Genomic DNA, 24,199 nt, shown 5'->3' with positions numbered 1-24,199 from the left:
ATGAAGGAAGGGAGACTGTTGACGGTAACTCAATATGCCCACTCTCCATGACGCCTCTCACCTTTCCCCTCCACACTTTCTCTCCTTGTGCTTGGATCTGCTTGAAAGGAAACGGGGCTGCAAGAGAAGGCCCAGATCGGGACCGAGCAACTACTGATTGGCTCTAGTTGGCGAGCTGTTGTTCAGGCCATCGAGAATGCACGCAGCCGCGTGGACCGCCTTGCGGAAAGTGGCCCTGGAATCCCGGGCCAACCAAGCTGTACACTCAGTCTTGACAATTCCTTATTCCGCCATATTGTCTTGTCTTCAGCTTCGCTTACCTGCTTGGAGCACTATGGCCTCTTGGTGGCCTTGATTGAATGTTAGCTCCCAGGACACTGATCTGCTCCAGGTCCAAACTTTCTCCTCCCCCTTCTCAGGGCCAACGACTTTGCAGCTCTGCCACCGCGCTACTACTTTACTACACATCAATATCTGCCAGTGTGGTGCAGCATGTAGGGTACACAATGCTTCCTCATACGTATGTGCGTGTGTACCGTGAAGGAAAAGCCAGCAGCGCCCTCCTAGCACAAGAGACAATCTCCCCGAGATGCCATGGCGACGTATTGTACATGGATGGAACTGAGCAGCGCGGCGGCCACAGAGAATGCAACGGCGTTTGCACAACATAGACACAGACGCATGTCATGCCATGTACATGCAAGTACCGGCACAATCACACAGCCTAGGGAAGAGCCAGTGACATACGAAGTACGTACACACAAGGCTCCAGGCATTTCTTATTTCCTGATGTTCCCCCAGGCCATAGATATCACAAGGATGGGACCCGCAAGAAAGCCAGAATCGGCCTCTGCAGGCAGATGGTTCTACTCTTCTTGACTTAGCGGTTTTGTGTTGCCCGACGGCCTCTGACCCATTCCGTCCCCCTCGCCCTCTCTCTTTTCTGAACAAGGCATTTTGCAAAGCCAAAAGCGTACTCCGTACATACATGTTCGTACACATGTACTACAGGGAGTCCACAACCCACATACTCCACTCTACTACCTACTACCTATCTCCCTGTACCTCTCACCCCCGGCCCCTACCTACATACTACCTGGTCGTCCATTGAGTACGTATGTATGCAACTGCCACACACCCCCCCTGGCCTCCACGCAACCCACAGTTGGAAAGCTGCCCTTGTCTTTTTTTTTTCTTTCCCTCCTCCCATCGTATCTGGATCTCTCTTACATGCCTGGTACCTGGAAGGCGTCCTGATCTCTACCCTTGCAAAGGACCCTTGCAACTACATTGTCGTTTTGTTCTTTCGAGATCACTGGAAACGATCCGCACAAAGCAGAATCGGGCCACGCCAGGTCAAGGCCGCACAACCGCCCATTCTATTTGATGGACTTATAGTGCAGACATCCGTCGCCTGGTAACAATCTCGTTCTGCTCGTCCTGCCATATCATCACTCTCGCGACTGGTACAAAATTTTCTCTTCCATACTCAACGACTGCCGTCAGAAGCACTGCCGACTTGTCTAGAGTGTGTGAAATCAGTATTCATCTGGAGGCTGATATCCCCATTGTAAACTCTCCATTTTCGTCCAGAGTTTGTGCGAGCATCGCAGCATCCTTTTTCTCACCTTGGGCGTGACTATTCGTATTCTTTAGTCTATTACAACCTGCCGCCAGTCTCTCACCGGAACGGCTTCGCTTCTTGTCTCAGAACGATCCACATTGCGTTGAGCCGGGGGGGAAAAGCCATCGCTTCTACCGCGATACCATTCTCACCACCCGTCGGTCTTGTTCAGGATGCAGTTGACGTTCTGCGACGGCCTGCCCGTCGACCACGCTTCTCCAGACGCGACTAGCAACGACCCGGAACAGATTTGCACGACACAATCACCAAAGATTACCAGAGACTATCCCAATCCAGACACGGGCTTTCCTCCCTCGCCTTCGTTGGACATTGCTGAAACCGCCCAGCTGCCTTCCAAACAGTCCCTGCACTTTCCTCCATCGGCCATTACCACGGCCCCCCAAACACACACGCCACTAGTTATCCATCCATCAAGCTCCCCGTACCAAGGCATGCCCATGTGGCCCACACCACCTCCGACTTCTGACGACGAGTTTGATGAGTATACCTATCGCTCCTCGCCGACGAGTGCGAGCTTTGGGCTTCATGCCACAGCTGCCTTGTCCCCTCCATCTCTGGTCCATAGTCCCAGGTCTTGGTCACCAGCTGGATCACAACAGTTCCCGTACCAAGAGGCGGCCTGGAAGACCCCAGACTTCACTCCTCCATACGGTCTTCACATGGGCACACAACTGCAGATGGAAGACGCGTTCAATCAACCGCTTGTCGCTTCCCCGTTCGCAGATGACAGCTACCTAAGCAGGACCATGGAGCCAGAGCCCATGACACCAAGTGTCCCATCCATGACACCGGACCCTGCCGACTCGGCCATGTCGGATCATAGCCTGTCCCCTGGGCCAAATGATGACCTGGATAATAGCTACACTCACAATGATGAGGGTACACCACCACCCGGGTCCAACGGACAGGAAGAGGATGCCGATTTGGACGCAGACGAAGCCAATAGGCCTGATGAACCGTATGCACAGCTCATCTTCCGGGCTTTCATGAGCCGCGAGGATCACGCCATGACGCTGCAGGAAATATATCAGTGGTTCCGCGAGAACACTGATAGGGCAGTACCAGAGCATAAGGGTTGGCAGAATAGCATCCGGCACAATTTGAGCATGAATGGGGTAAGTCAGCCCGGGGGGGCGTGTCTTTGCACACATCAGCGCCTCTTTTCAAGCCCTTCTTACATGGAAAAGCTATGCTAACCGTTGGACAGGCCTTTGTCAAGCGTGATAGAAGGGAGACACCAGATGGTCCAGTTACTGATGCTGGAACCCCCAGGAGGTCAACGGAATGGATTTTGCAAGACTGGGCAGTGAGGGATGGTGTCCAAAGCACTACTCGATACCGTCCCAGGAACAATCCTGGCCGCAGGTCCACGGGTGCGCATCGCTCCAATCGGGGTCATCATGTCTCAGCACGAGCAACCTCTGGGCGACGAGGTGGCATAACAGCCAGCAGGACCAGGCTGGCAGCTAGCCGTCGCACGGCTCTCAGAGGCTACGGCGGTGGCGTCTTCGCCAGCCGCATTCCTCGTAATGACTTTCAGCGACAACAGAATTTCTACGGCCGAGCCCCAAGCATGGACTTTGGCCAGGCTGCCAGGAGTGACCCTGCGACACCACCAGAAGTGCCCGCAGGTGAGCTGTTGTTCACCAATACAATGCAAGGCCCTCCGCCAATGGGTTCAGTCACCAGCCACGGATACTTTTTCGGGCATGGAGAGCCTCAGCATCAGCAGATTCACTCCCCAATCCCTCATTCCCATACTGGAGTCAACCCGTACAGACTCGAGGATGTCACGGGCGTGTACGAGGCACCGACTATCCAGAATGCAGGAGTTCAGGTCGAAGCATCGCACATGGGGCAACTCTCTGCATCATTCGGCAACCTCTTCACGGAGGACATGGGGGAGAGCACACAGGGCTCGGCTATGGGCGTCGGCAATATGAACTACGGCTGGGGTGATGGCAGTCAGTTTCAGTCATAGGAATGGACCGACGAGACAGGTCATTGGTCAACCACGATAAAGTGGGAGACTGTGACTATCACACTGCATAGGGCAAGATGAATATTTCCAGGAGTCTCGGCATAGGTGGTGTTGGGGTGAACCCCAGGATGTGGGCACTCTGGGCGACTCACGTCGATCAGCATTGGCAGGACAACGTTTTCTTCTTTTCATTTCTTGTAGGCGTTTTTGGGGAATTTTGCCAAGAAGACCATTCCAATTCTACATACATCTGCTACTACCTATCTACAAGCCTACAAGCCTACACTACATCACTATCTACCTCTTGCCCGCAAGAACAAATCAATCCCAGTCAGCATGTATTGCGTTTGATCAGATCCCTGTCGACCGAGGCCAAAGGTGCTGCTACTGCTACTACTACTTCTTCTCATACATGACACTACCTGGCGGCCTACAGGCATACATGGCCGAAGCATTTGCGTGGGGCGTTGCCGACACAAGGGAAGTTGAGGCACGTTTCCAATTGGCCTGATCAACCTGTGGAATGGCCGGGCCATGTCATTCGCTGGATACGGAATGCCGACGACGGGGGAGAAGTTCCCGGATGCAGCCCACGAATTGCCTGATTGTGGGTCTCTCTTTACATTATCATGGGCCATGGCTGTCAACAAGGGGGGCCCCTACCGGATAGGTCCAGGGCTTGACAGGCAACATTAGCGTATGTGACATGAGGAGGCAATACCACCTGGGTCAAGGGATAATCTAACCCTCGCCCATGACCTAACTAGGAGAAGGGCCTGTTGTTATCAATTGCTTTCTCTTTTTCCTGCACGGAGCGTCTCCGGTGTTGTTCAACCAGACAGAATCGATCTCTCCCTCTGCCTCCCCTCTTTTCTCATGCTACTCTTTCTTTAGCTAGAACCAATGCGGCGGCTATTGCAGTCTACCATCTCCATGGTATCCCTTCACTCGTTCTGCTACTGCTAATTGCGTACATCAGGGACCCTGCAGACCTCTTGTTCTTTTTTCCCTTTTTTCCCCTTCTTCTTTTTCTTTCTTATTCTGATCTTCATGTGTTGCCAGCATTCCATGAAAATTCTCGTGTCAAGGAGATGTGATTGGATGGACTTATTGACTCTACTTTTTTTTTTTTGGTCTGATCATGTATTTCATGTACGTTTTGGGACAGGTTGATGACATTTTCGTACCTGTTGTAAATGGGTGAAGATCTGCTTCTTGTTTTGTTTTGTGAGCTAGGCAGGCCAAGATTTACTTTTTAGAAAACGACAAAGAGAGGATTGGGTTAGATTCGTGCCAGAATGTATGTTACGATAAAGTGCAAAGAACTGCTAATATGCTTGATTTGAAAGTAGAATAACCGCTCCTCGTGTGCCCACAGCCAAATGTGTGTGCTGCGAAAACTATCTCACAGGGAGTGACAAGAGGTTGGCATATTATTACTATGAAATGCGTAGGAGTTTGAATGCTCGAGGCAGTGGACCAGGGTGCCCCAGCCCAGCATAGCGGACTGTCCAGACAGAGTCAGGTGGAACCATTTTTCTCTCTTGCAGACGCCGACCAACTTCTGAAAATAGGTTTGAGGCGGGGGGGCGTCGTCTGACGGGGAGCAAGATGCCGTTTCCGCGGTCCAATCTTGCGTCTTCTTTTTTATTCTCAGTTCATTGTCGATCGATCCACTTGCACCGTTGTCATTCGCCCAATAAGCCCATTCTCATTTTCAACAGTATTACCTACAGCAACTAGCCAGCCCATCTCCCCTCTCTCTCCTTCTCTAGAGACTCTCTCCATATCCACCCGAGGAGACATATATTCCTCGATTTTATCTAGTATAACCTGTATAAATTTAAGACTCGAGAACCATTCAACTCTGCTCGTTTAGCTATAGCCAGAAAGCTTTCCCACTCCCCAAAGAACGGGGTTTTGTGTCGGTCCCGACCTCCGCTAAATATGCATCATACCCAATTGGCTCTTTCGGCGGTTATACAGTGGGGGGCTATCATCGTTTTACTGGACCGGGATGTGCTAAAAAGCCAGGACAGGGGGGGACCCAGGAGATCCTTGTTAGCGTACCGAATTGTCGGGTCCGTCCGTCATCCTAAACCTAACCGTCTTTTTGTTGATACCGTACCCGTTGCCCCTAGGGCGCGCCGCCGGGGGGGGTTTTGAGACATGTACTCACCTGGGCAATTGACTGACTCGACGTGCGCTCAAAGAACAATGAATTGATGGATCCGTCCCCGATATATCTATACAGTAGAGATACAAAGGGGAAAAGCTCCCCTCCAAGTACCTGGTTAAAGACGCTCCAACACTGCCCCGCCCAACGTTCAACGCTTTTTGTGGAGGAGAGGAGGCAAAAAGGGTTCCCTAGTAGTATTCCGTAAGTAGACCGAATGTGCATGCATACATACACGCAATATTACTCCAGTATGTTGCATTTCTCATCTGCAACCTAACTACCTACCTATGTCAACTGGGGGCATCTCTGTTATCGTATCCAAACGTGGCGATCTTACTAAAGATCTCGGAGTGAACCTAAACATGCGTACAGAATGGTTGGAGGAGTCTCGGTATGGTGTGTGTGCAATTGCCGCGCTAAAACATGGCATTGTGATGTAATGTATACAACGGTGTAGATGGAGGAACATCTTGAACACAAGTAGAAGAAGAAGATGTCGATGCTATGACGCTATCTAGGTACAATGCTGTAGCTGCGACCAACTGCAACAAGAACCATTCTGAATACGAACGACTCCATCTACGTATACTCTCCACGATGCGGTCCGCAAAATTCTAGGGCAGAGAGGGGGCTTCCCCCGTACCAACGAATCTCTTTTTCAGGATAATGATGAGAGGGCGCGTGCAGTATTTCCCCCACCATTTTACCTGTCAACTCCAATAGAACTCATCGTTCCAGACCCGGTCTCCCCCGTTTTTTTTCAGATGCCTACTCGCGCTTATCGTTGGCGCCGTGTTAACAAAGAGGGACAAGATGAGAGAGAGAAAGTGGATTCTTATTCCATACTCCAACAGGGACCGGGGCCGGGGCCGGGACCGATGGCCGACGGGCAAAGGACGGGCTATGCGTATGGGTCCATCTTCCCTCAAGGAACAACCAATGTAAGGCTTAGCTGCGGGGGGGCAGAAACCGGGGCTCTTGTGTGGTCTTGGTCTTTTCCCTCCTACTCCTTTATCCACCACAACCTTTCTGTTTCTTTTGAGGGGACTTATGCGTAGTTCTGTTCATTTATGCACTGAACTTCCGCATATGGACTATGCCACAACCATCCCTTAGTGAAATGCCGGCGGCTTAAAATGGTGGTGGTGTGGCACAAGCGATGTTCTTAGCCCTTTCTTCTTTAATCCTGGGTCGATCCATGCATATGCCGTGCCACTCACATTTTTCTTCTTTTCTTACGTCTGCGGTGAAGCTTGGGAGTAGCAGGGGTGCCTTTCCAGTGTCTTTCCTGGACAAAAGTAGAGATTGGTACGCATTTTGATCAGCATTCCACTTGATTTCTCTACTTTTCAAAGCACTGCGACGGTAAACACGTGGGTGAAGGGGGGGAAACCCCTCCAAATACGGCATGCAAATCATGAAGAATGCAACCTCGGAATGAAAATCGTACCAAAAAGAAAATTTGATAGCCATGAACTTTTGGACCCGGAAACAGAAGCGTTGTTTCAAGGGCTCACCATGGACTTCCTGGCATGGCTCTAGGTACGTGGTTGAGAGTACAGATGGGATACCCGCGGCAAAAAGAATGCCTGACCCTCGCTATTGCTGTCTGGGAATAACACTGGCACTCTGTGGCAAGGATGCCGGGATTTGGATATTGATGTCTAGGTACATTACTGTAGAAATGCAGTAGTAGCCCATGTACAAGGAGGATCGATGAGGAATGGTATCACATTATCCCGACAACTCGGAACGGTGGAGGAAAGGGTGGCCAGAGAGAGCAGATGGGCGAGAGGGGGGAAGGGGGCCATGGCACAAAAGGATAAGCCAGGTATGATAGCCGAGCGGCTAAGTAACAAGATTGCATAAGAACATACTTGTATGATTTTCTGTGTCAAATTCACATATGATCTTGCACTGCGGTTTCCAAAAGTACTGGTCTCTGCCGTACATTTTCTTGGATTTTACAACAAGAGGTGGGCTCCATGAAGAAAAGTACACAAAGGCCGACTTGGAGCGCGCCCTGATATGTCCAGAGTATTCTCGAAAGATGTAGGCCGAGTGGTCGGATCGCTTCATCGGATACTGTCTGTGATTTGGTACGCCCCTACGTGTGACCCAAACGGTGTAACAATGATCACCAAGTTTTGACTCACGGAAGAACACCCATATGCTCCAGAGACCTCTTATTCATAATCTTGCTAAGCAGTATACTCGAGGGCTGTTGCCAAAAAAAGAAAGCAAGCATTAGTCATTACAACGGTCATCACCGCTCTTTATTCATACATGCATGGCATATTTCGCTTGAGTTTTGGGGGAGGGTCAATGCATGATTAGATGGCAGATCTTTGCCTGGCACACTTGTGCCATTAGGTGTGGTTCGTTTTGACACCCTCCCCATCTCGACCTTTCGGTAGGATCGATTGGCAACCCTCGCTTGCACGTCAATCCATGCAGGCAGGCAGGCAGGCAGGCGGCCAGCCCACGAGACGGGGAAAGACGAGACACTTTGACATGGGGCCGTTGCTCGCGGCGGTTGTGGTACATATGTAGCATACATAGGTAACTAACCTACATATGTTTAGACGCCTGGCGTCTAGTACATGCAGAGAATCAGGCGTTGATGCATTTATGCGCACCTAGCGTCTCTTTTTTCACTGGTCAGGCAGAATAACTGGATTTTTCTGTCTGTAATCCATGATGAAAAATGTTCAAAGACAAATACCAAGGAGGTGGTGGCCTTCTGCTCTAATTCACTACACACTATACAAAGCATAAGCGATGATCATATTGGCGCAATCGGGATCTGCTGCGCTTTTCCGCCCCCCGCACAACGCAAATCAGTTTAGGCCTCGACAACAACCTACCCAGGTTGTTGCAGTCTGATTCAGAATTCCAAATCTTCTTGTCCAGGATGAATCCAGGTGAGACTAGGGACCCCTCGCTCATCATGGGTCTTTGGGCCAGGTAAACTTATCACCGAGATGAGGGCCGACCCGACAGTCTGGGTCCGCCAAGTTTCTTTCTGCCCTCATCATAGGAGGAGGTAATATATCCAACCCCTGCCTCTGGAAGCATGTCGTCGTGGTCGTGCAGAATCGAGCTGCCAGCCAACCTTTTCTTTTCTTCCTCTTTTCTCTGGTTTACCGCCGTTCTCCATAACCAAAGCAATTTGCCTGGGTACACGTGTACAATTTCAATTCTGCGGCAATAAGTGCCGAGTTCAGGTGCTGCATAATCCACACCAGAGGATATCTGCACAGTATAGTAGAGCAATAGCTGTTTTATGATCCACCTTCCCTGTAGCCGTATGATGTGATTCAAAGTCCAACGTCTTTTTCTTTACAGGCTCTGTCCTTGCAGAGCTACTGTGTACATTGGTTAAAACTACCAACATCCAGTCATCATCCCTGTACAAGAGATGCAACACTACAAAACTACAATGGACAGATGAGCAAGACATGTCTTTTCAACTCCGAAAAGGCGCAGTTTTCAATGCCGAATTCCGAATAACAAGCATTAAAAAGGTAGATGAAGGAGAGCGAAAATACACAGGGTTGACCCCGGCAATGGGAAAAAGCACGAATCCCTCCCTCAGCTTTGGTGTGTCTCCCCCAAAGCCAAAAATGTGCGGAAGCCGCGTGCAGATCTAGCCTTGCATGATGCAGTTGGGTGTGGTAGGATCGCATCGCCAATTTCTTTTTTCTTTGTATCTCTTTCTTTTCTCATGCGCGGCAATGCAGTGAGCAAGGAAGAATGATGACGATGACGATGGTGGTGGTGGTGGTGGTGGTGGTGGTACGACATCCGAACCTATTGTGGTCCGTGGATGTGGTCCGGGGCAAAGGGAGAGAGAGCGGTGAACTATCCTCTCTCCTATACACCCACGTGTATTGTACATTTGCTTCTTTTTTTTTTTTTTTTCTTACAGATGCGTAGACGTGCATATGATGCCTTTCCGCATTGATTCATGATGGGCAGACCTCGGGAACCGCCAGTGAGAGAAACTAGCCGCCATGTTGGGCTGCCCATCACGGGCCGATGACGAGTCCTTTGTCCATCGGGTGCGCAGTTTGATCCTACTCAACGACCAACCTTGAAAGTGGAGATATTTCCTCGATTATTTCCTAGCCATAGTAACAAATGCAGTAGCGATCCTCATAGGAGCTTGACAAGAATCCTAGCGATCCTCGAACGTCCATCATTTGCTTCGTCCGGGCATACGTACGTACAGTGGAATGGAAGACAAGGGGGGAAAGTAGTAGTATTTGGAATTGTGCCCTTGAACGTGCTTCCACTCCAGAAACTTGGCTGTCCACCAGACCAAGTACTTACAATATTGTATCTATCTGAGCCCCGAAGAAGCTTTTCCATGCATTGATGCGGCGTAATTAGCCCTCCAACATCCCCTAACCCCCTAATGGGTAGGCAAGTATTCTGTATGATGCAGCATTGAACCTAAAGGACCCCTATGAACCTTTCTAAGATGATGCTCTCCGGGCCATACCGGACCGTCTTACTTGATCGCCTGGGGGGTTCGGCACTTTGTGTACTTGTGTGGAAAGTAACAAAGTTCGCATGGGTGTGCGAAGCCGGATGGTGTCCTGGCATTGTGATTCGCTGTTGGTCCTCCCTCCTTTGGTAGCAAGTTTCCAACGAAGGGGTTCCAAAGTTCCTCATGAGCCTTGCTGAGCCCGCGTTTTCATCTATCTTGTAACTTCCAAGATCGATCCTTGATCAGCCCTCGTAGGTGTGATTTTGAGGTATGATAGCTGTTGGCCCGTTTCAGCGGCCATTCCTGGCCCATTTTGGTACCTGTGATGACAATATCGCGTAAATTTGGTGCGTGTTGCGGACAGCGATCAGGGTTGCAATATTCCCTGTACTGGGCGCAGGCTTGTTAGGTCACATGAGACGAACCCTTGATACTCGCTTCTGCTCAGTACCAATCCGAATAGGTACAATACGTCCAGTATCTGGCACTTGAAGGCTGTTGGTAATGAATCAGTGGCAATGTGATGAACATCAAATGTGAACTTGTGCACAAAGTGCGACTCTTGACCTGATGTTCCTTGCGATTAGTTAATATGACCCCAAGTACATCTTTATCTAATGAAAAAAAAAAAAAAAAAGACTTCAGGAGGCACACTATGTCAATTTCCCGCACAACGGGATTTGAACCGTGTCCACAACGTCAAGTTGGAGCTTCAGGATGATCCGTATCATATTCCTCTGACAAATCCAGTCTCTTTCAACTGCAGATCCCAGACCCAACAATTCACACCGGCAGTCTGCCCATTTACCCTACCCCCTCCGTCTCGCGGCACTCGAACGAATAAATGCAACATCACTTCATGGTCGGGTTGTGAAAAAAAAAGCGGCGCGCTTACGCTGAGTCCATAGACCTTGCTCGGTGCATAGTAACACAACCACAAATTTACGCCCTGCCAGAAAAGACAAGTGTGTGGGTGTACAGGACTATTCTACTTTGCCCGTATGATCTGTTGGGTCGCACTTGGAGACGTTGATTCGAACGTATAGGTAGGCAGGCAGCCAGGGTGAACAATGCCCTGTTATCATACGCTACGCATCAGAAGGTTAAGAGTATGTAGACCAGGCTTGTGTGCTTGAGGCTTCATCATACCTCTGAAAAGACTGTCAAGTATTGCGCATTCCATTCTATAAAGTGCCATTTACCGTCTCCCAGAAATATCTTTAGGCTAGCGCATTGCAATCGGGGAGGCTCAGACTTGTCAACAACAAGATACGCATCCTCCTGTCTCTCTATTTCCCCCTCAGGTGGCCCCCAACCGCGGAAAGAAGTCTCCAAACATTCCCCTTCCTTGTCCGTCACAAGCCGTTGCGTGTCCATGAACAAAAGTACGTCAAAACATGTCCCCTCCTACTTTGAGCCCGCCCTTGCGTCGTCGTCGTCATTGCCGGTGCCGCCGGTATTGGGCTCCCAGCCCTCGTCGGCCATGACAAAGTGATCCATGCTAAAGGAAGGCGACACGGTACAGCCCACGAGGGTCCAGTCGCCCAGCGTGGTGGCGCACTGCCACTCGCCGACCTGCACCACTACCTGGGGCCGCTCGCCGCGCCAGAGGTCCTGGCCGAGCACGACGTGGCGGACGGGCGTGGCGCCGTCGTCCCAGGCCAGGCCGAGCCGGAGTGGGGCCCCCGCGTAGTGGTGCCAGATCTCGGTCGCGTTGGTCACCTTGTGCCAGTGCGACCGCCCCGCGTCCTTTTCCAGCAGGTAGTAAATGGCCGTGCCGTTGGTGCCGTCGCGGTGCGTCTCGATGAAATAGCCCTTTTCCGGATGCGGGGAGAGGTTCAGGGCCGCAATGACGTCCTGAGCTGAGCGTGTGTTTGCAGCCATTTTTTTGGGACGCGCTTGCCTGTGTGGGTGTTTTGGGGTGAGATGGTGGTTTTCTGGCGTCTACTGTGGGTTGCTATCAGATAATGATTCACCGAGGCTGGCGATTGTGTGCCTAATGAGGATTGATGTTGTGTTGTGTTGGTGACCTAGAGAGCAATTGATTGTTGTTTAAGCACTCTTAAGAGTTTGAAGAAAAAAGAAACCACTGTAAGTGGGGGGACACGGAAGGTGCAAGACACCTCACGTAATAAGCGCTGACGGATTCTTCTCTTGACACACCTAACACACGCTCAATTGATGAAAAGATAAGGGCAGGCAATAGCTGTTCTAGTAGTACAGCAGCTCAAGTTGATAGCAGATGGCGACCGACTGCTTGTTTCAAATCTAACGGTCAATGCTAAATCGACGCAGCTTGTAATTGTCGTAAATAAAAGTTCAGGCAAACGATTCATCACGTCTCGTGTACGATAGCGCCGCAATTGCCTCGAGTGTCAAGTAGCTAGCTCATCCAACATGGTGTGTGTGTCAGTGATGGTCATGTGAAATTTCGACCAGCTCTGGAAATTGTTGGCATATCAACGACTGCATTTGAAGATCATCTCAATGTCCCTTGCGGGATCGGAGCAGAAAACACGGCTCCAATCAATGAATGCCCTTGTCCCTAAGCCTTTTGAGGGCATCATCTATTTTCAAATTTCTCAAGTCTTGCTGTTATTAAAATCCACGGCCGAGAGGACTCGGCTGATCTTTGTCATTCTTATTTCTGTACATTGGCTTGGGATTTCTGTGTTGAGGTTGGGAAACGTTACACACCCAGCCAACAACCATTCAGTATTGAGCGTCTCTTCCATGAGATGTGCCATTTATTTCTCTAATTTCAACTCTGACTCTCGCGGCAAATTTATCCAAAGATTTCCGAGATTAGAAAAATGACACTTCCCGTTTTGTGGTATACTTATTTCTGGCAATGGCTGGCGAGCGGCTTCGATTCTCTGATCGCATGTTGGACCTCCAGATTATACCAGAGAACCGCAAAGTTACGTCAATTACCCATGCTATAATCTTCAAAATGAATTGCCCATATCCCAGCAAAAGACCGGGTGGCTGCATCGGGCATCGAAAGACTGACCAGAGTACCGTCTTGTCAGAAATTGTCTTGTCGGGGTGGCCGGCCTCCTCGAAAAATGGTACAGGCAATATATCGTACATGACCCAAAGCGACCAGCCGTCGCAGAGATTCAGTGACAACACTCGTGAAACGGTACAAGAGGACGAGGACCCAGAGCTCTTGGGCTGTGATCATTGGCGGGGGACGCCGCCGTAGGTCGCCCAGCCCAAAAGGCGACAGCAAGGCGGACACACGACTTTAGCGAAGTGTAAAACTGAATGGATGAAGGAATCGCCCTCCCGGCGATACAGCATGCTTCATCCGCCTCAAGACGCAAGCTCCCGCTGCACGCACTAGGCCTGGAAATGCGTTCCAGCATCCAGTCCTCGTTGTAGCCTCATCATAGAGCAAAACACACCGCCTACAAGTATCGTAGTCAAATGAGCCAACAACTGATCAATGACTTCGTAAAAGACTTTATCCGTTGATTTGCGCTTCAGTCACATATGCATTTCCGCGTGTAACTAACAGGCATGGAAGCCTTCCAAGATCCTGGTACAAATTCAAGGTGATACAGAAATGGTCCAAGCAAGGATAGGGCCTCTTTGTGGGCTAGGTGTTGCATCATTTCAACGAGAACTCATGTTGCAAAGGGTGAATGGCCCATTTCGAACTTTGTGTATGATTCGTCAAATGTAATGGTGTCTCAAAACTTCCGTTTCTTCTTTGTTGGCTTGGCATTGGCTTTGCGCTCGAGCTCTCTTGCCAGTTCAGCTCGTTTTCGCTCAGCTCGCTGTTCTTCATCTTCCGAATCATCTGGACTTTTACTAGTGGCCGCAGACTCTGGTTCCTTGTCGAGTTTCCTCTTTCCAATAGCACCGATCCTTCGCCCTGCAGACTCGGTCGGCTGTGGATCGGGCGTCGATGATTTCCTATCGGGTTGGGCGGAAGCCTGCCCGCCTATCCCGCCTATCCCGCCGATTCGTCCGATTGCTCCTATTCTCCGCCTCTGTGACGATTCAGCCGGTGGAGGTGCCGGTGAAGAACTTTTGCCCCGCTCCTCTCGTTCCGAATCTGAGGCTGTGTTGTCATCATCATTCGCACCGTGGTGTTTTTGTGGAGGTTTTGCCTTGTTGCCTTCTTGTTCTGGCTTCTTCCCAATCATGCCTAGGCGACTAGTCTTTTGCTGTCGAGTGGGAGATTTTTGCCGGCTCCTCTTCGGATTCTGACGCAGTATCATCTGCGTCAACAGTAGTTTTTCGTGGAGATCGTGCTGCAGGAGGAGAAGCTGCAGTCTGCCTTTTTCCGATACCACCCAATTTGGACTTGGCCGGTCGAGTCACGACGGGATGACTGTCCGGAATGGCGTCCCCGTCGTCATCCGTCGTAGCATCAAGATCTGCCTCTGTGTTACGTTTCTGGGCGGAGGCTAGATGAGGAGGTGTAGCTTGGACCTGAAAGTCATCCGTGTCGGTGTCTGAATCTGCAGCAAGCCTCGATTTCTCATGGGCCACGTCCGCTTTCACGGTGCTGCCGCTGCTTGGGGTCGTACGTGGGAGGGACTTGACAGGTTTTGTGCCTAAGCTCCCCCACCAGTCACCAAGAATATCAGACGGGCGAGTCTCTGGGTCTTTCGAGTTTTCCGCCCCAACATGGGCATTCGTAGCGAGCGACAGGATGCTGTCGAACTCATCCGTACTTGGTGAATCCGGATCTCGCCATGTGGCTTCTTGAAAGGGCGCCAGACCTGTGATTTTCGCCTCTGCATAGTCTCTAGAGGGGTTCCGCTTGCTCGAGAGAACATTCCAGACGTTTTCTAGGCCCATGCCTGCATGGTCGAGTTTATCAATGAGCTTATCAATAATTCCGTCCTTGATTTTCAGCAAGTTGACGAACTCGTCAACTTGCTGAGTCCTCACTTGTAGTTTTTGCATCAAAGGCAGTACAAGCTCGGGAGCAACTGAAGTGGTGGGACATTTGGCCATTTGAAAAGTCCACACCAGAGGCTTCAATCCATCGGGCAGTTGACACGTGATGGTAAGGGCGAGGAGCATGTCATCGTCCTTGGGCAATGCCGCGATGGAGATGCTCGTCTGGTCATGGTCTGGGGCTGAAGGATCCAATGCGGCTTGAATCTTGGCCAGAAGCATGCGCATCTGATCAGGGCCCTCTGTCGGATCAATGCTTGTATCCTCATTGAGGCTGCGCCTGCCAATGCCTTTACGGTCTAGGTCTTCCACCCAGAGGTTGGCCAAGTCGGTGACATGAACACTGTACGACTGCAAGGTGAAGACCGGGCGGACCAGCAGAGGTGGGACATTCTGGAAGGACGGCAGCGGCCTCCAATTCGCAGGATTCAAGGCCATGGTGTGGTCTGTCTACTGAGAGTGGGCACGCGGCTGCCGGGGATACCAGTAGAAGCACGGCAAAAGGGATACGATAAGTAGAGAAACCACTTGGAGGAGTCCAAGCTACAAGGAAATACCGTCGCGGTACGATATTGGCTGTGCTTCGCGTGTGGAACGACGGGACAGCTGGCGATGTACTCCAAAGTAGCGGTCCACGAAGTGGCACCTTAAGAGGGTACGACTGCAGCAACCAAGGCTTTCCCGTTGCGGCAAAGAGGAATCTAGCTGATGGTAGGTATGTCGTGTAATCATTCCCAAGCAAGTGGACGGCAGATCTCAGGGTAGGCCCGCGAGCCAACGTCGGACGGCTCGTTTCAGAAACGCGGCGAGCACAAGAATCCCAATGAGTGAGTGCCTATGCCGGGGCGGGCGAAAAGATGGGAAGACGGGCAGAGATGCACTAATGACAAGATGACGCTACAACAACGGAGGAAATGCCCTCAGGTCGCACGCTGCCATGTGTTTTTGAATGAAGTCTATTGCAAATGACTGAGGAGATGTTTCGTGGCATGTGTCTTGCCGAGACAAAAGGGGACTTGGATTTCGGGACTTTTTTTCTCTCTTCTTCTTTTCTTTTTCTCGAAGTTGGAGCTAGCCCCAGAAGCTCAGTCGCGACTTCTCGTTATTAGGCGGCAGCGCAAGCAAGGGCCGCACAGACCAGGCATTCCATCCACCATAAATCACAATGGGCAGTTTTCAGGTATTTTGTGCTCGCATCAAGTCTGCAAAATATAGCTTATTCTTTTCAAATATACATTGATTGGCATATATAATTCTCTTCTTTTCTATCAATATTATAATCGTGTGGAATTCCTGAGACTCTACGCTGGCCATTCAGATTTGCGGGAAGATTGACAGTAAATACCTAGGTTAGGTATATCGTACGTAGCAGATGTACAATGCAGTACGGCTCACTGAAGAATAGCTATAAAAATTCCATGTCACTTCATGTTAAGATATAATGTCTTTATCATTTTTTGTTTTTAGCGAGACGAAAAGCCCTACTCCTAGTATACCATGGCTATTCTTGCTCAAAGGGCTCAACATAACTGCTGAGCAGGCTATTGATGGGAACAAGAACAAGGACTGGTGCGCGTGCGCGTTGGCAGTTCGCGTTGCTAAGCTAGCCTATGACGTATTCACAATGAGCCAGTATAGACAGACAATTGAACATTGCCTTTTCTTCAGTCGCGACAAGACAACCAGCACTTTGTTTTTCAAGGGACTACGTGAAGTATATGATTTCTCATCATTTTCACTCAATCGGCATATTAGAACATCCCACACTCAATGGCCACATCCTTTGGAGACCGGCGCCTTGCAAACATCAAGGAAAACCAAGCCCTCTTGCAGGACGTGGAGCCACTCAAGCGGCATGATCTGGATCAGAAAGACGCCGGCAAGCAGCAGACGCGGCCGGCAGCGAAGCGACGCAAGTTTGAGACGGGCCAACCGGTGCGCACATCGGCGCGCATCGCCTCGTCGGCGGCGCGTCCGACTTACAACGAGGATGCACTAAGCGCCAAGCCGGAGCGGCCTCTGCCTCGCGGTAAAAGCACGGCAAGGAAGGACGGTGCAACTCGGGTGAAGAAGAGGGCTGCAAGCTTTACGGCCGACGACAAAAACTCGCCCGAGGATAAAACTGAGGTGGTGCGTCCCGACCTGGACAGTCTCCGCGCGGGCTGGGCATCATGGACACCGGTGGCGCCCCCGCCGACGCGGGACCATGTGGTGGGGACGTATCGGTTCGAGTCGCATCTCGACTTTACACCCAACAAGTCGCCCGAGGAGATCATGCGCGAGGGTTGCTTCGGGGGCTCGTATTGGCGGCCGCTTTACTCGCGGCACCTACGAACGACCATTGAGGACGACTGGCGAGAGCTCCCGGATGCTTGGATCCAGGGGCTCGACGTTGCGCGCTACTTGACGAGTCCTGATTACGATGAGAGCGTCAACAAGTATGGAAAGGCTTGTGGTCAGAGCATCGAGGAGTGGGAGGCCAATGGCGTAGGTGGCCCTTTTATTTGATTTGGCTTGTCTTGAGAAATGATGACCAATATTGATTGTTTGCAGTGGATTAATCACAGCTACGACGTACGAGGGTGGTTTCAGTGGTACTGCCGGTTCTGGAGTAAGTTGATCTTGCGTTTTGTGTCTGACATCATTCGCCCCCCCTCAAGATTAGTATATATGAGCACATATATGTGCATTATCCAGGCCCGACCACTAACTCGCAAGTCGTAGTGGGCCGCAGGTGTCCCGATGATGACCGCCAAATATCCAGATGGAAAAAGTGCGTCGGCGAAACTGGTCGCTGGAGGCGGATACTTCTCAAAAAGTACGTCCAAAACGGTATCCGAAGCGTCTTTGATGATGACGACGACGACGATGTAGACGGCGGGAAGGGCGATGTCAGTCCTGTCGTTCACCAGACCTGTCACCATTGGGCCTACGAGGTAAGGCAAGAGGCACTGGATCGCTTCTGGGCTGAGGGAAAATAAATTCCTCCGTCCATGGTGTCATTCCGATGCTCATCAAGAAATTTAAGATATCAAATAGATTTAACTATAGGTATCTACGGTCGATTTTTACCCATCATCTCTTATTTCCTATCACCCATATAGCCAAACACTAATGAAAAAGGGGAACGAGCCCCCATCATGCAAGCCAATCTACAAAAGCTCACTGAAACAGGTGCGCTCCAAAGGGCCCCACGAATTCCATCTGTAGTTGCTTGCCCTTGGCAATCTCCTCACTTTTCGCCACCAATTCATCCACGTCCCAGTTGACCATGATGGCTCGGCCGGTGAGGAACTTGGCGTGCGGGTGCGACAGCCACACGGCGGTGCCGCCAACGAGCTCGGGCGTCACGCGGTCAAACATTCGCAAGTGTTCTGGCAACATGTCTGTATCGACCAGGTACGGGTCGAGGGCCACCGAGGTAATGTTTGGGCATTCGGCGGCCAGTTGCTGTTGTAGATTCATATTAGTCAATTGCTCAATTGCTCTTTGATACATGGAGAGGACAAATCAAGAAGGAAGGAAAAAGAGGAACATGACTTACCACAGCCATTGACTGTACCGCCAGCTTGGAGATACAATACGAACCATGGACGAAGGGAGATCCAATACTCAACGCCGCACCCGAAGTGAGACTAATAACCGTAGCCGGAGCATCGCGAGCGGGCAACAACTCGCGAAGAAAGGTGCGCGTAACCAGGTACGATCCCAGACTATTCACGCGGAAATTATCCCACCAGACCCGCGGATCCTCGTCGGCCCAGTGACACCCTAGCGTCTCGAGGCTCACGCCGGCATTGTTGACGAGGATATCCGCCGCCCCAAACGTGCTCTTGGCCTCGCGAAACGCCGCCTCGACCTGTGTCTGGTCCGAGACGTCGGCCGTCAGACACAGCACCTTGACCGCCGGGTTGATTTTGTGCACATCGCTGGCCACGGCCTGCAGCTTTGCGGCATTGGTCGCGACGAGTACGAGGCCCTTGACGCCGGCGCGGGCAAAGGCGGGAGCAAAACCTCGCGCTCCAATACCGCGGCTGGCTCCCGTGATGACGGCCACTTTGCCCGCGAGGCTCAACTCGGGCATGGTCGGGTCCACGGAAGGGTAGACATCGCTGTGGACCGTCTTGGTGAATTGCCAGGACTTGATCAGCATGTCCTTTGGGAGGGAAGAATAATCGAATCCCATGATGTTTGGTTTATATCGAATCGAGAGAATAAATATGAAGGTGGATTTAATTTGCGATCTCGAAATGGTTCTAATGCAAGCTCACTTACTGGCAATCAACATTGGAAACAGCCGACTCTTATAATTTTTCAATGAATCACGATTTGTCTGGCTCCAGATTCCAAAGACTTCTTGACTGCACAGTAATGACTTGATGTGTTATGGCGGTGATGAGACGGCAAATGTCCGTCATTGTAAAGGAGCTAGGATGGCTGTCTCATGCTGACAGTGAACCAACTAAACTCAGGAAATAACTGCAGGTGAGCTTGACCCCGGGCCACTACATCACGGAGTCGGCCAATCTTCGAGTTCTGATCTCGAGCTGATCAGATCATTATTCCAGCAACACACACTTTCAGAAGCTGTATACTAAGCCAACTACCTATTACCAGATTGGGACACCATATAATCCATTGCGGTGTGGGTCCAGCCCGAAGTCCGAGTTTGCCGAGGGGTATAGGATCTGGTAGTAAATGCCGGACTTCGGCTCAATTCAAAGAGCGCTCACTGCCCTCCCATAGATTGCAAGCACATGACTACGCGACATGCTCGTGCGAGAAGGATTCCAGCAAACGCGTCTTGAAAATCAATCAGAACTGCTTAGACTCCTCTATCCCAGCCAATATCCCGTCCCATCTAAAAAAAAAAAATATGACTGCAGCTAATAAACAAGGGTATCATTCCTACCTCACGCCAGGTAAAGCATCATATCATCCGTCATGTACCACCAATAGTGGTCCGTCAACAGACCCACATCCCCGTATATACTTGACGACTGTCACAGAGGAAAGTACCGGGACTCTCTCTTTCTCTCTCTCATACATACACACGCACAAACATACAAACGAGATTGCTGCCTAGACGCCGCCTGAAAATCCGCCTCCAGTCATTCCTGACCCAAGACCAGCATCTAGCTCAAACCCACGAATACTCTGCTGCCAATCTTGCCAGTTGAAGTCTTCTTCCATGTTGACGTCCACGTCTTGTGTGTTAGCAAGCATGTTGCTGTTTGCATCAGTATCATTCCACTTCCATGCATTCGGCCACAACCATGGTGGGGCATTGTCATCAATCATGCCAGTAGCCTGGGACAGCACAGCAGGTTGATTAATTGGGGTATTTCCCGCCGTTTGAGGTGTAATCATATTGCCAGGAGTAGACGAGCTGTCGCGGGGAAACGCGATTCCACCTTTGCTTGTGATGGGGCTACCGTTGCTTGTTAACGCCGGTGGCATTAACGGCGCTGATTGTGGTTGTGGCTGCTGAGGCGTTGGCAAGGTGCCTGTCTGTATGCCATTGCCAAATATTGCTTGCCTAGCGATATTCGCCGAGCCTTCGGTAAACGCCACGGACCAAAAGTCAGCTGGGTTAAACTCTGGCTGTGTCATAACGCCACTTATATAATCGAGATCTGTTTGCGTGAAATTAGGTTGCTGGGCATTGGGTTGCGGTTGACCATTCTGCTGGGCCTCGGGCAGTGCCTGAGTTTGAGTATTTGATGTAGGAACATCTTTGTTGAAGCAAAAGCCATGGGGTTTTCGTTCTGGGACTGGCAGACCAACCAACTTACGCCAGCGGTCTTGCGCGATTGTCTCTCGCACTGTACTGGGAAGGTTGGAAAACGTTGCCGATGGTGTCTTGTAAGAACTGTCCTCAAGTTGCTGGGCCACCTCGGGATCTGCTTGCAGCCGGGCCAATTCTTCGTCCCGATGGCGCCCGGCCTTGAGCAAGAGTCTCTTTAGGGGTAACCATACGCCCTTGTGCTGGGCAAGCTTCTGGAATTCATCCGGGTCCGTGTCGCTGAAGGAGTTGCTCAAGGCCAGCCAGGCTCTTTCTACTGAGCTGGACCATGGGCGGCGACAGACTTCTAGCAGGAGGTAGGCCACTGCATGCCATTGGGTATAGGTTTGGAATAGCCAGCGATACTGCTTGCACTTTGGCTCCGTGTTGAGCAGGCGGTTGTATTCTACGACTTCGGTAGAGGAGAGGAATATCCTGTCGCGTACTTCTTGTGAAATGTCCTCTCCATTGGCGGGAAATAGGATTGGTTGATAAATGATCAGACTCATTTTGGCCATGATCAGGCGTGCGATAGCAGCAGCAACCCAGTGGAGTAGGTCACCATCTTGGTCGTTGCAAGGTTTCAAATAACGATCCTCCACTCTTCCATACATTTCGAGGAGCATCTGCTCGCGCTGTTCCAATGACAGCTGTGTGTCCCTGGGGCATGGGTTCATTGGATTACTGGCAGCATGCAATCTTCGAGCGAGGCTGCAGATTTCGTATCGGATCAGGGAAAACGTCATGTCTGTAGCCCCAACTCGTTCCTTAGGAAAGTCCGTCATATCGGGACTGATGTCGCTATCGTTGATATTCAATGGGAATTGCGTATCGAAGGTGTGCTCGGCAATTGTCAACTCTGTCCCCTGATCCTCGGCTGACCGCAAATCCAGAATACAGATGGCCCACCAAAGCCGACGCCGCATTTCAATCTCGAAAGGCTTGAGATTGGCAAAGTGCGTGCCTTCTCGATGTGTGCCGATAGATTGGCTGATCCGAATGAGGAGACCAGTGAGGGTCCATGAGAAACGGCTGTCATCATAACGGCGGACCAAGACTAAAAAGAGTGCAAATGCCTGGATGACGACAAGGTCTGATGTGTTGAGAAAGTTGGCTTTCGCGAGAGCCTGTTCTGTGCCGTATCGAAACTGTCTTATCAGGTGGGACTTTTCCGCACCAAAATTTGTCTTGACCTGTTGATTGTCGATAAGCGATTGCCCTTGTCATGCACAGAACTGTATAAAGCTTACCTCATCATCTTCCAGTGAAGTAATCGCTGCATAGTATATAGAGAACATCAAAGCCTCTAACCCAGCCGGTAGGTTGTCCATGTCACTTCGTATTTTTCTGATGATTGGGTTCATTGTAGGAACATGAAGTATTTTTACCAATGGATCCACATTCTCGACATAAACCTGCCAAATAAAGGGAATCTGGGACGGCAGGGGATGCAATTTGCGCAAGTCAACATCAGACGACCTGTAGCCAAGTACAAAAGCGTGGTGGTCGGTCAAGAGCTCATTCTGTGGGTGGTCTACATCAGGGGTGCTGCCGTCGTCTTCAGAGTTGAGAGTTTCCTCGTCGGTTAGTTTTTGGGTCTCGGCTCTCAGCTGCGCAAGCTGTCAAGCCGTTGTCAGCATATGCCGCATGATCTTACGACTGCGCTACTCACCTCGTCGTTCATTTTTGACCAGAAAGCATTGCTGACATAGCGAGTCTTGCCCTTGTCATTCAAGACAAGCCGGCCAAAGTGCTTGTTAACGCCCATGGTTGGGCTCTGCAACGGTCCCCAGCTGGAATTGCCCGACGTTATAAGACGGCCGGGAGCCGCAGATACTGTTGGGTATCCCGACAATTGAAGAGAATGTGGAGATAAAACGCCGCCAGAGTCCTGGCGTCTCCGTTCCGCATCATGACCAGATTCCTCGGGAGACTCGCCAGCGCTGGAAGGGTGTCGCGCCTCAACCTCAATCTGCCCGCTCAGCTCCTCCACTATACCCTCGAGCTTTCTCAGACGCTTGACCAACTCAACCTCTCGCTCACTCGTCTGCTTTGGCGGTGCATTGGGGTCCCTGGGTCGCGGGCGGCGTGGGGCCCTGCCGGGCGCTGGAAAGATGCAGGAGATGCGGGCTTTGCGGCAGTTTCCACAGGGCATATGCTTATCACAGCGAACCTTCCTCCGTCTGCAGGTAACACAGGACCTCGGGTTCAGGGTCGAAGAGGGCTCAACGCTGGGATCAATGACCGTGGCGCCCGAGGCCGAGTGGCTGATACCGGGCATGGACCCCGCAATGGCAGCGCCGGGAGCATCGCGAGGGGTGGAATTGGCGGGCGTGTTGGAGGAGTCATGATTGGGGTCAGGCTCGTAGTCGGGAGAAGCCTCCATCGGACTAGAACCGTCGTGAGGAGACTCGGTAGCCATGCGGCGCGAGGAAACTTGGGTGGGAGTTTTCCGACAAAGACGGAGTATGTAGTAAGTGGCTGCGTTGTGCAAGTATTAGTAGCAGGAAATAAATTTGGAAGCTTTGCGCTGAGCTGAGCCGGAGCTTGAGGTGGAACAGAAGGAAGCGCTGCCGTGCTAACGCACTAATAAGGTACTGAAATAGACTGGGGGGCACGCTCTGGAGCCTGTCCTATCCTGTCTCTCTTTTTGGAGCCTTTAGCGATCCTGAAAAAGACTCCGTAAAATTTGGCGCTTGGATGGATGCAGCCTCGGGTCACATTTATGTTCAAGATGTCGCCCACGAGGAAAACCGTTAAATGCCGCAGAAGATAATGTTATTTTCTTCTGTTTCTTCTGCTCTCATGAAAAGGAGGAAATGAAGTAATCGACAACGGGTCCAATGCTAGAAGACGTGACGTCGATCTCGAGAAGTTAGAGTTTTGGAGAAGAAAAAAGTAGCCGTTGATAGCCAAGAGAAATTGCTGCAGATAGGACGAAAAAGGCGCTACCTATCGCCCAGTACACACCTTGGGATAGCAAGCAACCAGAGGGACCAGACCCCCCTGGTCATGGATGGCACCTACCTAGGTACTTACATTACCAATGGAACCCAAGTATTCACACAAAAGCTACCTAACCTACAAGGTACTGTTAGAGATGATACATAACAGAGACAAAGACGCTTGCAGAAAAGGTCGCACCTATATCGTTGTCATGAGAGCCAGGAGCCCGGTTCTAGGAGCCAGAGCCA

At 51.0% G+C, this 24,199-nt stretch overlaps 7 protein-coding genes across 7 annotated transcripts; 2 read left to right on the top strand and 5 right to left on the bottom strand.

The window, feature by feature from the left end:
• Nucleotides 1-1,797: 1,797 nt before the first annotated feature.
• Nucleotides 1,798-3,626, top strand: PFICI_03083 (uncharacterized protein; the record flags this gene model as incomplete). The annotated part of the gene is made up of 2 exons (XM_007831664.1): nt 1,798-2,760; nt 2,853-3,626. 2 exons carry the CDS (start codon nt 1,798-1,800, stop codon nt 3,624-3,626), a joined length of 1,737 nt encoding a protein of 578 aa, XP_007829855.1.
• An 8,081-nt stretch (nt 3,627-11,707) lies between these two features.
• PFICI_03082 (uncharacterized protein) lies at nt 11,708-12,184 on the bottom strand (the record flags this gene model as incomplete). Its single annotated transcript, XM_007831663.1, has 1 exon — nt 11,708-12,184. The coding sequence occupies one exon, from the start codon at nt 12,182-12,184 to the stop codon at nt 11,708-11,710; it is 477 nt and encodes a 158-aa protein (XP_007829854.1).
• Nucleotides 12,185-13,998: 1,814 nt separating this feature from the next.
• Nucleotides 13,999-14,457, bottom strand: PFICI_03081 (uncharacterized protein; the record flags this gene model as incomplete). The annotated part of the gene is made up of 1 exon (XM_007831662.1): nt 13,999-14,457. The coding sequence occupies one exon, from the start codon at nt 14,455-14,457 to the stop codon at nt 13,999-14,001; it is 459 nt and encodes a 152-aa protein (XP_007829853.1).
• A 10-nt stretch (nt 14,458-14,467) lies between these two features.
• Nucleotides 14,468-15,658, bottom strand: PFICI_03080 (uncharacterized protein; the record flags this gene model as incomplete). Its single annotated transcript, XM_007831661.1, has 1 exon — nt 14,468-15,658. One exon carries the CDS (start codon nt 15,656-15,658, stop codon nt 14,468-14,470), a length of 1,191 nt encoding a protein of 396 aa, XP_007829852.1.
• A 1,332-nt stretch (nt 15,659-16,990) lies between these two features.
• PFICI_03079 (uncharacterized protein) lies at nt 16,991-18,201 on the top strand (the record flags this gene model as incomplete). The annotated part of the gene is made up of 3 exons (XM_007831660.1): nt 16,991-17,707; nt 17,774-17,831; nt 17,945-18,201. The coding sequence occupies 3 exons, from the start codon at nt 16,991-16,993 to the stop codon at nt 18,199-18,201; spliced, it is 1,032 nt and encodes a 343-aa protein (XP_007829851.1).
• Nucleotides 18,202-18,382: 181 nt separating this feature from the next.
• Nucleotides 18,383-19,406, bottom strand: PFICI_03078 (uncharacterized protein; the record flags this gene model as incomplete). The annotated part of the gene is made up of 2 exons (XM_007831659.1): nt 18,383-18,670; nt 18,765-19,406. 2 exons carry the CDS (start codon nt 19,404-19,406, stop codon nt 18,383-18,385), a joined length of 930 nt encoding a protein of 309 aa, XP_007829850.1.
• Nucleotides 19,407-20,302: 896 nt separating this feature from the next.
• On the bottom strand, nt 20,303-23,427 carry PFICI_03077 (uncharacterized protein; the record flags this gene model as incomplete). Its single annotated transcript, XM_007831658.1, has 3 exons — nt 20,303-22,198; nt 22,256-22,624; nt 22,678-23,427. 3 exons carry the CDS (start codon nt 23,425-23,427, stop codon nt 20,303-20,305), a joined length of 3,015 nt encoding a protein of 1,004 aa, XP_007829849.1.
• Between the last annotated feature and the right edge of the window lie 772 nt (nt 23,428-24,199).

This window comes from Pestalotiopsis fici (assembly GCF_000516985.1).
Source record: "Pestalotiopsis fici W106-1 unplaced genomic scaffold PFICI_Scf_2, whole genome shotgun sequence".
NCBI classification, from domain to species: Eukaryota; Fungi; Ascomycota; class Sordariomycetes; order Amphisphaeriales; family Sporocadaceae; genus Pestalotiopsis; species Pestalotiopsis fici.
The sequence above is the reverse complement of the archived record's forward strand: the minus strand, read 5'-3'. Positions and strand labels throughout refer to the sequence as shown.